Genomic DNA, 18,507 nt, shown 5'->3' with positions numbered 1-18,507 from the left:
TGCATACGTCAGTATGTAGCCAGCATGCTCACAAAAGCACTGAAAGAGCTGAAAATAATGTAAAATTTTATATTGTCATTTTCTACAGTTGGCATGATGCTTAAGGGTATGAATTCTAGATCCAGATGCCCTGCGAGCAAAATCTGGCTTCTCCCTGTCCTATCTGGGTAATCACGGGCAAGTTACATAACTACTGTCCCTCTAAGTTTCTTCATCTGTAAAACTGAGAGGAAAATAGTAGCCACCTGGTAAAATGAAGTAATATATACAATGCCTTTAGAATTGTTTGTTACATAGGTGAGTCCTCTTTGGTGTAACCTATCATCCCTATCATCATTACATGAAAAGAGAGATTCCAGGAGCAAGACAATGACTTTGCATCAGTTAGAAATAATACTTAAAAGCACGGGCTGTGTTGTCTAATGTACATAGCCTGTGCACTTAGAAGCTATGGCCTTTGGCATGTTACTTATTTTCTGTGCCTCATTTTCCTCATCCAGCTACAAATAAATTATCTGGTGGTTGTTATGAAGACTAAGTGAGATAATGGTTATCAAATACTTAACACATGTTGCCCAGTGAACAAGAGCGACTGCAGCTGTGTCCCATGTCCAAGTTGGGGCTGGAATCCAGTGGCTGGAATGCTAGTCCAGTTGCTCTGTTTACTAAGCCAAGGATGCACCAGTAATAATACAGAATTCACTAGTAGATCTTAGCACTATTAACTGGCAAACTGTGACTGCCTGCCTCCTGGGTCCTGGGTCCTGGCTGTCATCACTGAGAATAGTGCACCCTCTGTGGCTCCATTATGACCTTTCTGACATGACATCACTCTTGTGATCTCAAACTTAGAAGGTCAGCTGATCCTCCCAATAAAAAGAGAAAATAGGGGACTTGGCTCCAAGAAATAGGTAGAATTCCCAACAAAAGGGGGAGAGTTGTAAATTATGACCTCTGAACTCCTCCAGACCTCAGTTTCCTCATCTATAAAATTCAGGGTCCGATGGTAATCTTTAGCATCACTTTCTATAACAGTGAGTCTCTTAGGCTATAGAAAGCACAGAATTTAATGAGTTACCTCCTTCTTTGTCTAACCTTTTAAATTGTAGCAAAATGTCTGTTGCACATTTTCTTAAAAGTTAAATTTTATAGCAGGCTTTGTAAAAGGAAATTGAAGTAAATTAGAAGCAGAATGAAGACAATGATACTGCCATTTTCCTTCAACTAATGCTCCGGAGTCTATTTTCAAATGCTGTGGGTGAAAACTTTAAATGTAGCCCTTTACTTCAAAGATGGCACTTGTTACAAAGCATTAATAATCCTTTTCTACATATTTTCCTCAGAACTTCTAACTACAAAGCAGCTGGCCCCAATAGTCTGATAAAGGCCTAATTTATAGGATGAAAAGTGGAAGGACTTCATTTTATTCATATTATACTCATATTTTCATGAGTTCTAAGATTGAGTAGATGGTTTTCATAAGAATTGGGAGCAACTTCAAATTGAGGTACAGATTCTGTCACTAGCTGTGTAATCTTGAGCAGGTCACTTCATCTCTTGATTTTCTACAACATGACAATTAAGTGTGTGTGTGTGTGTGTGTGTGTGTGTGTGTGTGTGTGTGTGTGTAGCAGTTGGTTTCACTTTCCACAGTTTGAGTTACTGTCAATGACAGCCTGGAAGCAGATCATCCTCCTAACTGAGGATGTCAGAAGGTCAGTAGTAGCCTCAGTCTATGTCACAGTGCCTACATCACTCACTTCAATTCATCTCATCACGTAGGCATTTTATCATCTCACATCATCACAGAAAAAGGATGTGTCCAGTACAAGAAGATATTTTCAGAGTGATCACATTTACATAACTTTATTGCAGTATATTGTTATAATTGTTCTATTTTATTTTCATTGTTAATCTCTTACTTTGCCTGATTTATAAATTAAATTTTATCATAAGTATGTATATATAGGAAAAAACATTGTGTGTGTGTGTATATATATACACACACACACCCTATATATATATATACCCTATACACACACACACACACATACATACATACATATATATATATACACACACATACATACACACACACACACACACACACACATATATATATATATATTTTGCTATCTGCATTTTCAGACATCCACTGGGGCTCTTAGAATGTATCCTGAATGGATAAGGAGGACTAGTGTGTGTGTGTGTGTGTGTGTGTGTGTGTGTGTGTGTGTGTGTAGAGGGAGAGGAGCATGATTTGAGGTATATGAATATATCTAAATAAATGCTTTGTAAACTATGAAGCCCTTCACAAATGGATAGTAATATCATTATAGATGAGATGCTCAGTAACGTTCTAAGCATATGTAAAGGAAACACAAAAGTATAGAATATAATTCCAAGGATGCCAGAGTGGCTCAGGTCATGATCCCAGGGTCCTGGGATGGAGTCCCCCATTGGGCTCCCTGCTCAGGGGGAAGCCTGCTTCTCCCTCTGCCTGCCACTCCTCCTGCTTGTGCCCACTCACTCTCTCTCTGATAAATGAATAAAATCTTATATATATATACACACACACACACACACACACACACACACACACACACACATACATACATACATACATATATATAATTCCAGTCTTAGGGAAACTTAGAGTATTTGGAGAAATAGGTTTACTTGGTTTTTTTAAAATGTAAAAACACTAATTAGTACTTTATCTATCCACAAGCTATTAAGCTCACAAGATGTACAAAATAATACCTAAAAAGTTAACTACATCATGCTCCAATGAAGTTGCTTCAGTGATTACCATCCCCACTCAATTTGCTTCTATGTGATTCTACAAGGGAGCATATATAACTTCTTATCTGTAGAACACTTTGGATTATTCAAATAATTTTCACAACTATTCCTTCATTTAAGCCTATAATCAGTCATGATTAACTTATTATAAACACCAAAAGTTTTCTTCTGTCTTTATGATCTTTATAACTTTATACTTGTTTCATTTTGGGATTGCCTATTTGTCATCAGCACTGAAGTCAGAGTGGATCTACATGAATCTGGAAAACTTCAACACCAACTTGCTGTGGACTTGGACGAGAAGATCAACATCCAGTGGCAAAAACATGGTTACCCTTTGGTTGGCTCATTGAGCTATTCAGTGAAAGAAATTGAGTACATCGCACGAGTCATTGACAGAACCGGAGGAGGAAGAAACATTATCGTTGTAATTTCTCTGGGCCAGCATTTCAGACCTTTCCCCATTGATGTTTTTATCTGAAGGACCCTCAATATCCACAAAGCTGTTCAGCGTCTAATTCTGAGAAGCCCAGACACTATGGTTATTATCAAGGCAGAAAACATCAGGGAGATGCACGATGATGTGGAAAAATTCAGTGACTTTCATGGTTATGTCCAGTATCTTGCCATTAAGGATATTTTTCAAGACCTCAGTGTGGGCATCATTGATGCCTGGGATATAACAATTGCATATGGCATTATTTAATGTCCACCCACCTCACTCTGTAGTCAGAAATCAAGTTAGTATATTGCTAAAGTATATTTGCTAGATAACACCTCTGAAATCCATTCACTTAATTAAAAACATTTATAAAGTGTTTGCTATCATGCCAGTTCCTATGTTTGGCTCTGAACTCCCAAATAGCATGAGAGAATCTGCACTATGGCTAATCCATAAACCACCAATTCAACCAAATAAATTATTTCTAATTGGGCCTCCACTTAAAAATAAAAACTAAAAGTGCCCATGAAAAGGACCTACACTTCTTGATCAGAGTCCTGCTACTCTTAACAAATGAGAAGTCAAGACCTAACGGTTAAAAGTTGTCTCTGGTTCATGGAAATCCAGTGCAATAAAGTTATTTTAAAATATTTGGAGAAAGCAGTCCCATTTTCTTGTTTCTGCTGCTAAAGACAAGCTCAAGATGATTTCCAAGTGGCAAGAGCAGTCCTGTAAGGCAGTTCTCCATCTCTGCAGTCCTAGCGGGGCAACAAAATTCTAAGCAGGGCTCCCTGGATACTGAAAATCTCTGACTTTTCTCTCCCTATAAGAACTCCCACTGCTGGAAGCTAATCTGATTTGATAGAATTTCTCCTCCAGGAATACAGAACAATACAGGTAAAGACACAGTTCCCTAGAATTCAAGAAGCTGAGCTTCAGTCCTTTTGTTGACAGTAATTTTACAACTTTGGATAAAGCACTTCAGATCTCTGGGCCTATTTCCCAAAATAAGGACTCAGTTTAAGACTTGTGATTTTTTTTCAAACCTTGGTCTGTGCAGATCTGGGTGCTGTAGGTGGTACTTCAGGTACTGCCTGGAGGGCAGGACTTAGGTGCCTGGTGGGCAGGGTACAAGTTCTGCCGCACATTTCAGCCAAGCTATCAGCCAGGTTAACCTATAGGTGTGTTGAACTTGTAGGAGGGCTTTTGATTTGAAGAAAGCTCCACTGCTTAAAACGTGTTGGAAAACCATGATGTAGATAATCAACAACATTGGTTTCTCTTATCTACACATGTAGGTTAACATTTTAATCTCTTTCTCTTGCATTTTAACAGACCTTCCCAAAACTTGACCAAACAAGAATGATTGATAGAATTTCAGTTGAAAGGGGCAGTATAATTATTATAAAACAATTTGGCATCCTAGTCTTCCTTAATTTTTCACTCTAAACCATGCCCCAGATGCCACCGGGCCTCTGACCTACTCTTGATGCTTCTAAGAAAGAACAATTATAATAGAAACATAATCTATTTATCCAGTTTCCTCTGGGTAAGGGATAATAAATTTTCTACTTATTTGCCATGTTCACGGTTCAGTGCCCAGTAAACATTCAGATGGTCAAAAAATATTATGTGCCAGGAACTGTTCTGGTCTTTAGAGATAAAGTGGTCAAAAAGACACATGAATTCTCTGCCATCAAAGAATTTACACTGTAATAAAAAAGATAAAGATATAAATTCCAACCTGCTAAAGTAGTATCAACAAAGTGTATGATGTAATCTAGCGGGCAGTGATGGCATGCTGGTGATGGAGGTGACAAGTATAGTTGAGAAGGCATCCCAGAGAGGAAGGCATTTCAAATGAGATCAAGTTAGTGGAAAGGAGTCATCCATGAGAGAAAGAGACAGAAAAAAATGACGATTGCAAAACCTCTGAGATATGATGGGGCTTGGTTTATTTAAGGAACAGGAGATCATTATGCCTGGAGTATTGTCAATGCAGGAGATATGGAGGGAGGAATTAGAGGAAGGCAGGGGCCAGATCATGTATGGCCTGTGTAGCCTACGGCAGGGAGTTTGAATTTTATCCTATTTGCAATGGGAAGGCAGTGGAGGGAGGAGAAAATAGAAGGAGTGGGAGAGTAGGAGGAGGAGAGTACAAGGGAGGGAGGGACTGGTTACCTGAACCAGGGCATCACTCTAGACTCTTCTAGTTGCTAAGGTCAGAATGAACAAGAGTTGTGAAACCAAGGAAACCCAGCACAGCATGTGTTCTGTTAATGAAGGGACTTTCCATGACCACTCTTCAGCTGGGGGGACAATGGATAAGGGGCATTGGAGGTCTTGCTAAAGGGACAGATTTTTTAAAAAGACACACAGAGGGCTATAATTTTAGAACAGAGACTAAAAATTAGAATGTGTCCTAGAGTTTTTAAGAAAAGAAAGAGAAATATGTTTTTATATATCCCAAGAGATGTATAAATGTATAAATCCTAAGAGAAAGTATAGGCTCAGATAGGATCATACATTCAGAATAGCTCTCAGAAGTTAGCACTTCTGGTTCTTCCAAAAACTGAATCATCATAAACACAGAGGTAACAGTCTCTATGTCTCCTTGACATTTGGTTTGGTCATTTCCCGTCTGAGATGATTGCCAAGTGTGTACACAGCAAATGCAAGTTGGTTTTCTAACAGGAGGAAAAAGTGAAAACACCTGGCACTCAGCCTTTTGGGCAGGATGGATTCTTACAGATGGATAAATACTCCTAAAAGAAACAAAGAGGTAAATGTTTCCAAGGAAAACCATTATCAAGAGGCAAGGATGTTAAAAAATATACTGAGAAGAAACTAAGAAGGTGAGTGTTTTTTACATAAATGAGGATCTTGCCAAGGAGAATGTTTCAAAAACTGGTATATTCTACGTACCAGGTATTGCTGAATTCCTGCAGTTATGATTTCTCGTCATTGTATCACTCTGGATCCAATTAGAAGGTAGAAACCACACTGTGAACTAAACCAAGGAAGTCTCATAGAATTATTAAACCCTTGATAAAGGAGTGATTGTAATATATAAGGAAACCATGTGGTACACTTATGGTAGAGGGAGGGAATCCAAGGAAGGAGCAACAAGGAAGGGGCCCTCCCAAGGCAGAGGGTCAGACCGTGTTGGCGAAAGTAGCAGAGGTTGATGGTTGGTCCAGGCCACAGCTGGTGTGCAGTTGCTGGGCAAGCAAAAAACATCCTCTGTGGTGTGGGCAGGGTGCAGCTGATTGGCAAGCAGGGGCACGGGCATGCAGAGGGGGCGGGAACTTGGGACGCAGGCAAACTCTGCAAGAGGCCTGCCGAGGGAATGGGTGCCCAAGCAAACAGTGAGGCCTTCACAGGCAGGAAGCTTTGTAGTGACTTTTCCCTGTTGCAAAGGCCAGGGAATATTATCACTAGTCCAGGACAAGGCTGCAAGGTCACCAAATCATGGACAGGTTAGGTGGGAGGAGCTCCACCAGATAGCCCCATACCCACAACACCAACCCACTGCAGAGCCACTGGACATAGCAGCACAGCTCCTTCCTCCTGTAATGTCCCTCCAGTGCCCTCTACTGAGAACATTTGACAATGTGCAGAAGAGATGCCTAAGAGAATTCGGTCCATTATTTCAGAGAATATATTGAAGGGTGAGTTTGGAGCTGAGAGACAATAAGTTAACTGTTATAGTCATCAGCCTACTCCTTTTTACTGGGTCATTTCTTTAGGAAAGAAGACCATGCTCTAATAATACTCTATATCTTTAAAAAAAATTTAAAACATATATCTAAAAAACTCTATAGATCCCTGATATTACATTTCTCTTCAGTTACTGTCACACATCTCCCCTTTGAACAAAACCTTCTTGAAAATGTGATTCTATATTCACTGTCCTCATCGCCTCCTATTCTCTGTTACAACACATTCCACACTGGCTTATGTTCTCTGCTGCACCTGTTAAGGTCACCTTTGTGTTGTCAAATATAATGGCCACTTGTCTGTGTTCATCCAATTCAGCCTCTCGGTGGCATTTAAGTTGAATATGCCTTCTTTATTCAGACCCTCACTTTCCTTTGTGTGACATGACTCTTTCAGTGTTTTCCTCTTGCCTGCCTAGAGACTTCTTTCCCCTCTCCTTTGGCCATTCTACCTCTGCTACTTGGCCTCTACATTTGCAGTACCCTGGGGTTCAATCCTATTCACCTGCTTTGCTCTATAGTCTCGTTCTGGGTGATATCCACCCTTTGATTTAAATATCGCCTATAGTTTCACTGACTTCTAAATATTTGTCTCCAACTCTGATCTCTCTATTGCATTTAGGAATTGCATATCCAATTGCCTACTTAACTCTCTATGTTCCTGCCTAGGCGGTATCCCAAACTCACCATGATGAAAGTAGAATTCTTGATTTATATTCCAAAACACATTTGTCCCTAGTCTTCTCCAATTCAAAAAATGTTAGCAGGACCCACACAGTAGTCAGGAGCTATCCTTTATTCATCCATTTCTTTCCAAGTCCTGCCATATTTTCTAATATGTAGACAATCTCTCTCCTCTACTTTCATTCCTGCCATCCTGATTCAGGCTATACCTCCTCTCTCCCAGAGGTAGGCAACAACTGGTGTTTCTGCTTATAATCTTGAAACCTCTGTAAGACATTCTCTACACAGCAGCCAGACTGATCTTTTGAAACTGCAAATTGGATTATTTCACACCCTTAGATAAAAATTTTTCAGTGGATTCTAAATTCTAAATCCAGCCTCAGGGCAAGTGTCTCCTAAGAGATAATTCTTCCTGACCACACAATCTAGATGTAGGTCCCTCCATCTCGCTTTATCTTTATCATGTTCCCTTTTTATGTGACTATGTATCACTATCCAAGATGATCTCATTAAGTTAGTTTTACATGTGATTTTTACCTGTTCTACTTAATGCTAGATTCTAAGCTCCCTAACTGTAAGGGTCTTGTGTTGTTCACTAGTTGTTTTACCCACAGGATCTAGAAAATGCCCAGAATATACTGGTTCATTCTGTACATGTTGAATAAAATAAAGACTCTTCTTACATTTGCCAGGGAGAAAGCTAGATGCAACAGTGGCTAACAGTCACCTGTTTGGAATTCAGAGCCCTTTATGTGTAGAATGGCATGGCATGTAGTAAGGACATGTTCTCTCTCAGGAGAACATATCCATGATTATTACAGAAAGACTCCAAGATTCATCCAGTCTGCAAAAGCCCATGAGATGTGTATCACAAAGTATTTTCATGTTATAACTCAGAAATGAAAAATTTAGGGACGAAGATTATAGTTTTCATTATTACCTATCGATGACTGAAGTTTTAAAAGAGAACAGAGAGTACGGGCCCATGTTAATAGTTGTATCTTTGTGTTGTCAGGAAAGATTTGCTCTTTTGGAACATGAACAATGATACTGATCCACGTGCCTCCTGCAAAAGGCTTGGCACACTTAGAAAAACAAGGAAGAAAAAGATTTGGTCTCTGACCAGAAAGTATTTATAATCCAACTAAAGAGATAAACTTGTATAGAAATAACTTAGAAATGAAACCAGGGGCCTGCCTGCGTAGCCTAAACTTCTAGATCTCATACTAAATTAGGCTCTAAAAGTGTCCCTTTGTTGGGTTTCCCACTTCCAGAACTAGGTAAGGATCATATTGACTATATATTCCTGCCTTAAATCCATCATCCAAGCTGTTCCTTTTTAATGGGTAGAAAACCCTTCCTAGCATTCTCTAATTAAAGAGAACTGTCCTCCTTCAACTCCCAGATCTATATAGGTATACTCAACCACGCCCTCTCCTGTGCACTCATGGCACTATTTTCATATGACTGTAATGTAATATTGTATTAGAAATAATTCTATATGTGTCTGATAACATAACACGGAAACTAAATCACATATTTCATGAGGACAGGGAATATATCTTTATCACTTATAAACAATGCCAGAGCTTCAGCGCTGAGAGACCATCCATGGATTCCCAGTTACTTCCAAGTCTGCATCTGCAGGCAATGCAGTACATGATTGAGACTAAATCAATGAATGGTTAAATAAGTAACTTATGTGACTCATGGGGATAAAGCAAACTTTCAGATAAAGCTTCCCTAGAGATAAAGGATTAATGACAGGAAATATGACTCCCTCTCTTACCTGCCTTCAACTGTACTGCCTTCTGTATTAAACGTCTGTTGTTTCTGCCCTGACCAATACTCCCCCCTTCTAGTAACAGAGCCCCTCTTTTCCTAGAGAACTGCACTTACTCCACTTTATATCATCCTGATGGAACTGTCAACCATGTGGTTCTGCCTCTCTTTGTATCCTACTCATCCATTAAAGCACTGTCCCCCACGCTTAAGTGGTTGGTCCTAGCAGAGTCTACCGGGAGTGTCATTTTTGGAGTTTTTTCTGTGATCTATAAATTCTGGATCTCTCACTGAGAGATCTTGAACACTGAAGACCACGTATGGCTTAAGCTTTTTGGGACTACAGTGTGAAAAGGATCAGTCTGAGAATGGATCCAAGGAAAGAGGACAGTAGACCTAGAGGCTTAGAGAGTTGGCTTTACCTTATTTGACCCCCTAGATGAGTCATTCAGTTTCCTTTCTCTTTTTCCTTCAGCTGTCATGGAAACTACTAGCATGAGTTGGAAACTACAACTGGAAGAGTCCTGGATAATGTGTTTCTGTAAGGTCAGCTTGCCCCTGGAGAGTAATAGAGATTGCAGATGCAGTTGTAAAAGTCATTACAAACCATAGAAAATCAGCAGAATTCAACAGTCCTAGGATCTGTGATTGATACTGAAAAAAATTTTCTGGAGGCCCTGATGGGCAGTAGTTGAAATGATAGTATTTCTGTCTTTTGCTGTGAATCTTCTTGAAGTAAGGTGGACACAAAGAGTTTGTATGGAGACTGAATGGTTTTATTTCACATATTTCTCCCGAAACAAATAATGAAAGAAACAGATTAAGGGAACTACCAAGTGCCTGCATATGTTTTTACGCTTAATCCTCACAAACCCTAAGAAATTTGTGCTATTAATATCCCACTTTATAGAGGACTAAATTCGGCCTATAGATGAGTAGAAAGTTAAAAAATTGTCCAGGATCCTAAAGCCAGTCTATGAGAAACTTTTGTTTGTCAGTATCTAGTGATAAAAGATAAACAAGTGACTCACAATATAAAGGAATAACAAGATGGTAACAGTAGAAAGTAGGAAGCTGATGATAAATAAGAAAAGCTATGGAATTTATTCAAAATGGTGGACTTGGCACACACTGTAGCCTTCCCTCTAAAATAAGTCCACAGAAATGTCTGGAAGGAGATTTATAAAACTTCATTGCCATGACAGAAAAGAAGAATTTCCTTAAAACAGAGAATGTGAGAAAATCCAAAGACTAATATCAGAAGGGATGAGATTAAACTTGAAAACTCCAGTCCAAGACGAATTTGCGTCTGGACTGCCACAAAAGTTTCATATGCCAGGATCAGGAGAGAGCCCTGAGAAGATTGTAGTCTCCTAAGTGTGCAGTAATAGCATTATATCTAAAAACCAATGTGTATACCTTAATTTAAAAATAATTTATTGCTAATTTTCCAATGAATCATAATCACTGATCATGGATTACCATAACAAATATGATAATGAAAAAGTTTGAAATATTGCAAGAATTACCAAAATGAGACAGAGACACAAGGTGGGCAAATGCTATTGAAAAAAAAAATGGCACCGATAGATTGCTTGATGCAGGGTTGCTACAAACCATCAATTTGTAAAACAAAGCAAAACAAAAATGCAGTACCTGCAAAGCACAATAAAGTAAGGTATGTCTCTACAAGTAGGCCAGTAGTGAATCTCAAATTCAAAGATGAATATATAACCAAAACTTACCAATCATTTGAAAAAGGTGAATATCTGAAAGAAAAAGCATCAAGCACAACAATGAGAAGAAATTTGCAAGTCAAGGAAACATTAAGTTACATTGGACATAAAATATAATTCGTCTCTGGAGTGACATGAGAAGATAATTGCAGCCATACTTAGAGTTAGCTAGGTATTTGCTAAACTAAATGTGTGATAGATGAAATAAAGGAAAACTTGAAGGACACACTGAAAAAATGAGAACAATACACTGGGTAAGACAAAATATTAATTCAAGAATTCATCCAGAATATAGAATAAAACAAAAATGAGATCAAAATTGTGAAAGGAAAGTTAGCAGGTATTAGTTCTCAGATTTAAAGGGTCATGAGCCAATAAAAGTGCCAAGCAAGATAAAAAGATTTGCATAAATTTCATAAGACCAAGGATGAAGAGAAAATTTTTAAAAATTCCAGAAGGATATTAACTTTGATATCTGATATTTCATCAGCCACATTAGATGCAAGAAGGAAATAGTGTCTTCAAAGCTATGAGACTAATTATTTTTCATCTTCTAATTCTATACCACATAAACTTAACTATTTGTGGAGGCAAAACAAAAACCTGTTCAGTGTTATGTTGCCCCTTTCTGAAAGCACTAAAGATTTTACAAGATGAGAAATCACTTTAGTAGATAGGAGTAGATTTTAGAACTAATATTGTTGAGGAAAACAGGAGCACGACAATATTGCTATAATTGTGAGCTAATATGTAATATATAAAATATTTAAACTTAAATAGCCAACATACAGTACATCATTAGTTTTTGATATAATGTTCAATGATTCATTAGTTGTGTCAACACCCCGTGCTCATCATATCACGTGCCTTCCTTATTGCCCATCACCCAGTTACCCCATCCCCCCCCACCTCCCTTTCCGCAACCCTCAGTTTGTTTCCCAGAGTCAAGAGTCTCAAATGTAAAACTTATTCTTAAGCATAAAGATTAGTATTACGGGTGGTGATGATAGTAGTTGATAATCGCTGAGTTTTAAAAAGTGTAAAACACGGTTCTAAATATTATACATGTATTAATTCATTTAATCTTCCTAACAATCCTGTGAGCTATACACCTGGAAAATGATAATACTGAGGCACGGAAAAGACGAATAATTTGCCATTTGTCACAGAGCTAGTAGGTGGTAGAGCCAGGATGTGAACGTATAAATAACACTGAGATTCCAGATGATATTAACATGTGTTATGTACTAACTGAACTGTGTCTCTCCCAATTCATATGTTGAAGTCCCGACCCTCAGTACTTCAGAAGATAAACATACTTGGAAATAAGGTCTTTAAAGAGGTTATTAAGATGAGGACTTTTGTGTAGGGCTCTAATCCAATAGAACTGCTGTCCTCATAGGAAAAGGAAGAGACACCAGGGAGGCACGTGCACAGAGGAAAGCATGTGAGGACACACCACAAGAAGGGGACCATTTGCAAGCCAAAGAGAGGGGCCTCAGAAGAAACCAAACTTGCCAACGTTATGATCTTGGATTTACAGCCTCCAGAACTGTGAGAAAATAAATTTCTGTTGTTTACACCACTCAGTCTGTAGTATTTTGTTATGGTAGCTCTAGCAAACTAATACTGATTTGAGTGACAACAGTGTAGCAATAGAAAAATTTTACATGCTTGTAAATTCTAGATGCATCTTTTAAGGTAGAAATTTAAGCTTACTGTTTTTTTTTAATTAAGAGCAACTCATAAATGTCTAATTTTAAACCAGAAAAGGCAAAAATGTAACAAAGGAAACACGTTTTTAAAAAGGAAAATGAGAAGGAAGAAACCAACCTGGAAATTGGATTTACAAAGTAAGATAGTAGAACAAAGTCCGTATATATCAGTGATGAAACTATATTTAAAAGTAAAATTCCTAATCAAAAGACCGTTCAGCTTAAAATAAAAAACTAAGCATACACTTAACATGCAACTCAGGAATCGCCTTCCTGGACATTTATCTCAGGGAAAGGAAAATTTATGTTCACATAAAAACCTGTACACAATTGTTCATAGCAGCCTTATTTGCTATACACCAAGCTTGGAAACAATTAAACGTTCCTCAGTAGGTGAATGGTCATGCAAACTGCAGTACATCCATACAATCGAATGCTATTGGCAATACAAAAGTGTTATATGCAACTGATAATTTATTGAAAACTACCCCTGAAACTAATGATGTACTATCAGTTGGCTAATTGAATTTAAATTTAAAAAAATACGAAGGAGCAAACTATTGGCATATACAACAGCTTGGATGGATCTCTATGCTATAAATAAGTGAAAAAGCCAATCTCAAAATATATATGGTATAATTCCATTTATGTAACATCTTTGAAATGACAAAACTATAGACGGGATGGATTCGTGATTACCAGAAGTTAGGAATGGTGGGAGGGGAGGATGGGTGTGACTACAGAGGGCTAGATGAGGGAGATGTTTGTGGTACTGGAACAGTTCTGTATCTCGGTTGTAGTGGTAGTTACACAAATTTATATGTGGGATAAAATGATAGAGAACTATACCCATGCATTGTACCAATGTCAAATTTCTGGTTTTGCTCTTGTACTATAGAGTTATGTAAATTGTAACCATTGGGGAAAACTAGATGACGAGCACAGAGGATCTCTCTGTACTATCTTTGCAACTTCGTGTGAATCTGAATTTTAAGTGCAAGGCACTCTTCTAAATATTGGAATGTATTAATTTAATCCTCATCGCAATCTTATGAGCTGCATACCTGGAAACTAATCATAGTAAGGCACTGATAAATTGGGTGGTTTGTTTTTTCTCTGTAAAGTGAACAATGGCACTCAGTAAACATGTAAAAAAACATTTCTTCATTGAATAAATGCCATTAGACAATTATAATCTTGAATAACTAGAGGAATTAAAAACAAAGTTGAAATAAATACTAGATAAAATAATATATACAGAAGGAGATAATGGGAGCCAAGCATTTCTTTGCATAAAGGGAGCAGCAAAAGATAAAGATCAATTTTAAGATTTGTTAAATATGCATATTAAAATTTTTAATTCATAAACTGGATATACATACCTATATATATGATTAAACTTCCAAAACTATAAAGGGGAGGGAAAGAGAAAAAGTATAATCATCAAAATATAAGAAGATAAGCCAGAGAGTGGCAGAAAATATTTTCAAGAGACATATGAGTGTTATCCAAAATATACAAATAATTCTTAAAATAACGCAAAAAAATGGGCAAAAGACTTGATCACTTGCCTCACTAAAGATACACAAATGGCAAATAAGCATATGAAAAGATGCTCAACCTCCTATATTAGGAAACTGAAAATTATAACAAGAATGAGATATCACAACATACTATTAGAATGGCCCAAATCCAACACATTGGCCATACCAAATGCTGGGGAAGATGTGGAGCAACAGGAACTCTCATTCATTGCTGGTCAGAATGCAAAATGGTACAGCCACTTTGGAAAATAGTTCAGTAGTTACTTAGAAGACTAAACATCCTCTTACCATGTGATCTGGGAATTACGCTCCTTGATATTTCCCCAAATGATCTGAAAACTTATGTACACACAAAAACCTGCACATGGAGGTTTGTAATGGCTTTATTCATAACTGCCAAAACTTGGAAGCAGACAAGATGTCCTTCAGTAGGTGAACGGATAAACTGTGGTACATCCAGACACTAAAATTTTATTCAGAGCTGAAAAGAAATGAGCTATCAAACCATGACAAGACATGGAGGAAACTTAAGTGCATAATACTGTTAAGTGGAAGAAGCCAGTCTGAAAAGGCTACATACTATACAATTCCAACTACATGACTTTCTGGAAAAGGCATAAGGAGGCAGTAAAAAAAAAAAAAAAAAAAAAAAATCAATGGTTACTAGGAGTTAGGAAGGAACGAATAGGTGAAGCACAGGGGATATTTAAGGCAGTGAAACTATCTTGCATAATAGTATAATTGTGAGTACATATTGTTATACAATTGTCAAAACCCAGAGAATGGGCGGAGCAAGATGGCGGAGGAGCAGGAGACCTGGATTTCATCTGGTCTCAGGAATTCAGCTGAATAGGGATCAAACCATTCTGAACACCTATGAACTCAACAGGAGATCGAAGAGGAGAGTAGCAACAACTCTCTGAACAGAGAAGCGACCACTTACTGGAGGGTAGGACGTGCGGAGAAGTGAATCCGAGGCGATATTCGGGAGGATAGATGGCGGGGGAGGGGCCTCCGTCGGCCGCTTCTGGCAAGTGCTAGAGCCGCGGAGCACAAAATCGGACCTTTTAGAAGTCGGGTCCGCGGAGGGACGTGGCTCCAGTGGCTAAGCGGAGGGTGGAACCCTCACGGGATAGTGTGGTCTCAGGACCCTCGGGGTCACAGGAAGACCGGGGGTGCCTGAGTGCGGCAGAGCTCCCAGGGATCGGAGCGGGGAAGCCGGCTGCAGAGACGGAGCCGAGGCGTGGGCTCTCAGCTCGGGGTGGCCATAAACTGTGATCCGCGGCCCAGTCGGGCCACTGCTCCTCCAGCAGGGACCCAACAAGCGGCAGAGATGGGGAGACGCCCCTTCCTCCCCTGGGAGGAGCGGCGCGGGAGCGCACCGCAGGGATCTGCTGGGTTTGGAGACTCCACACGGGGTCGGGTGCCAGAGATAGAAACGCTCGGTCACAGGCCGGGTGAGCAAGAGTGCGGCCGGAGACCGGGGAGAAGGGAGTGACTGCTTTTCTCTGGGGGCGCACTGAGGAGCGGGTCCCCGAGTTCTCAGCTCCTCCGGGCGGAGATTGGGAGGCCACCATTTTCACCCTGGTCCTCCAAAGCTGTACCGAGAGCTTGCAGGGAACAAAAGGTCCTGAGAGCAAACCCAAGCAGCTTGCTTAGCCGGGACCAGCAAGGGCGGGGCAATTCCGCCTCCAGCAAAGACATCTGGGAACCATGGCAACAGGCCCTTCCCCCAGAAGATCAGCACGAACAGCCAGCAAGCCAAGACCAAGTTTACCGATCAAGGAAAACGGGAGAACTCCAGCGCTAGGGGAATACTGCACATAGAATTCATGGATTTTTTTTACCATGATTCATTAGTTCATCAAAGTTAATTTTTTAAACTGTTTTTCTTAATTTTTCTTTTTCCCTTTTTCAACCAGCATCTTATCAATCCCTTTTTTTTATAAAATCTTTTATAATTTTCATCTTTACAGTCATCTTCCATCCCTTCATTGTATCAACCCTTATTTTGTACATATATGTCTTTCTTCCTTTAAAATTTTGGAGGCACTTTTTTCTAACAGACCAAAATACGCCCAAAATCTAGTGTGTGGCACTGATCTATGCACTAGCCTGATCATATTTGATCATATTCTGCTTTTTTTGTATTGTTCTGTTTTTGTTTTTATCTTTTTTTAATCCTTTTTTTTCTCTTTCTTTTTTCTTTCCTTCCCTTTCTTTTCCCTTGGTTTCAGGTCTTTTCTGATTTGTATACTGTATATTTGCTGGGGACGTTGTTAACCTGTTAGCATTTGTTCTCTCATTCATCTATTCTCCTCTGGACAAAATGACGAGACGAAAAAAATCACCTCAGCCCAAAGAAAAAGAGGTAGTACCGTCAGCCAGGGACCTACTCAATACGGACATTAGTACGATGTCAGACCTAGAGTTCAGAATCATGACTTTAAAGATACTAGCTGGGCTTGGAAAAAGCGTGGAAGTTATTAGAGAAACCCTTTCTGGAGAAATAAAAGAACTAAAATCTAACCAAGTCGAAATCAAAAAGGCTATTGATGAGGTGCAATCAAAAATGGGGGCACTCACTGCTAGGATAAATGAGGCAGAAGAGAGAATCAGCGATATAGAAGACCAAATGATGGAAAATAAAGAGGCTGAGAAAAAGAGAGGGAAACAACTACAGAATCACGAGGGCAGAATTCGAGAGATAGGTGATACAATAAGACGAAACAACATTAGAATAATTGGGATCCCAGAAGACGAAGAAAGAGAGAGAGGGGCAGAAGGCATATTGGAGCAAATTATAGCAGAGAACTTCCCTAATGTGAGGAAGAAAGCAGGCATCAAAATCCAGGAGGCACAGAGAACCCCTCTCAAAATCAATAAAAATAGGTCAACACCCCAACAACTAAGAGTAAAACTTACGAGTCTCAGAGACAAAGAGAAAATCCTGAAAGCAGCTCGGGAGAAGAGATATGTAACCTACAATGGTAGAAACATTAGATTGGCAACAGACCTATCCACAGAGACCTGGCAGGCCAGAAAGGACTGGCAAGATATCTTCAGAGCACTAAACGAGAAAAATATGCAGCCAAGAATACTATATCCAGCTAGGCTGTCATGGAAAATAGAAGGAGAGAGAAAAAGCTTCCAGGACAAACAAAAACTAAAGGAATTTGCAAACACGAAACCAGCCCTCCAAGAAATATTGAAAGGGGTCCTCTAAGCACAGAGAGAGCCTAAAAGCAGCATAGATCAGAAAGGAACACAGACAATATACAGTAACAGTCACCTTACGGGCAATACAATGGCACTAAATCAATACCTTTCAATAGTTACCCTGAATGTAAATGGGCTCAATGTCCCAATCAAAAGACACAGGCTATCAGATTGGATTCAAAAACAAGACCCATCAATATGCTGTCTGCAAGAGACTCATTTTAGACCTAAAGTCACCCCCACATTGAAAGTGAGGGGGTGGAAAACAATTTACCATGCTAATGGACACCAAAAGAAAGCTGGGGTGGCAATCCTTATATCAGAAAAATTAGATTTTAAAACAAAGACTGTAATAAAAGAGGAGGAAGGACACTATAATCTACATAAAGGGTCTATCCAACAAGAAGATCTAACAATTGTAAATATCTATGCCCCTAACACGGGAGCAGCCAATTATATAAGGCAATTAATAACAAAAGCAAAGAAACACATTGACAACAATACAATAATAGTGGGGGACTTTAACAACCCCCTGACTGAAATGGACAGACCATCTAAGCAAAAGATCAACAAGGAAATAAAGACTTTAAATGACACACTGGACCAAATGGACTTTACAGACATATTCAGAACATTCCATCCCAAAGCAACGGAATACACATTCTTCTCTAGTGCCCATGGAACATTCTCCAGAATAGATCACATCCTAGGTCACAAATCAGGTCTCAACCGGTACCAAAAGACTGGGATCATTCCCTGCATATTTTCAGACCACAATGCTTTGAAACTAGAACTCAATCACAAGAGGAAAGTTGGAAAGAACTCAAATACATGGAGGCTAAAGAGCATCCTACTAAAGAA

At 39.1% G+C, this 18,507-nt stretch overlaps 1 protein-coding gene across 1 annotated transcript; it reads left to right on the top strand.

Annotated features, from left to right (window-relative positions):
- Window positions 1-568: 568 nt before the first annotated feature.
- On the top strand, window positions 569-3,768 carry LOC112840201 (NXPE family member 4). The gene is given in 3 exon segments (XM_073904057.1): window positions 569-684; window positions 3,037-3,502; window positions 3,504-3,768. Coding segments are annotated over 3 exon segments (654 nt in total). The 3' UTR covers window positions 3,576-3,768.
- The last annotated feature ends 14,739 nt before the right edge of the window (window positions 3,769-18,507 follow it).

The sequence above is a fragment of the Callorhinus ursinus genome, unplaced genomic scaffold, assembly GCF_003265705.2.
Source record: "Callorhinus ursinus isolate GAN/ISIS: 27379988/994484 unplaced genomic scaffold, GSC_fseal_2.0 scaffold19, whole genome shotgun sequence".
Taxonomy (NCBI): Eukaryota; Metazoa; Chordata; class Mammalia; order Carnivora; family Otariidae; genus Callorhinus; species Callorhinus ursinus.
This window is presented reverse-complemented; position numbering and strand designations above follow the sequence as displayed.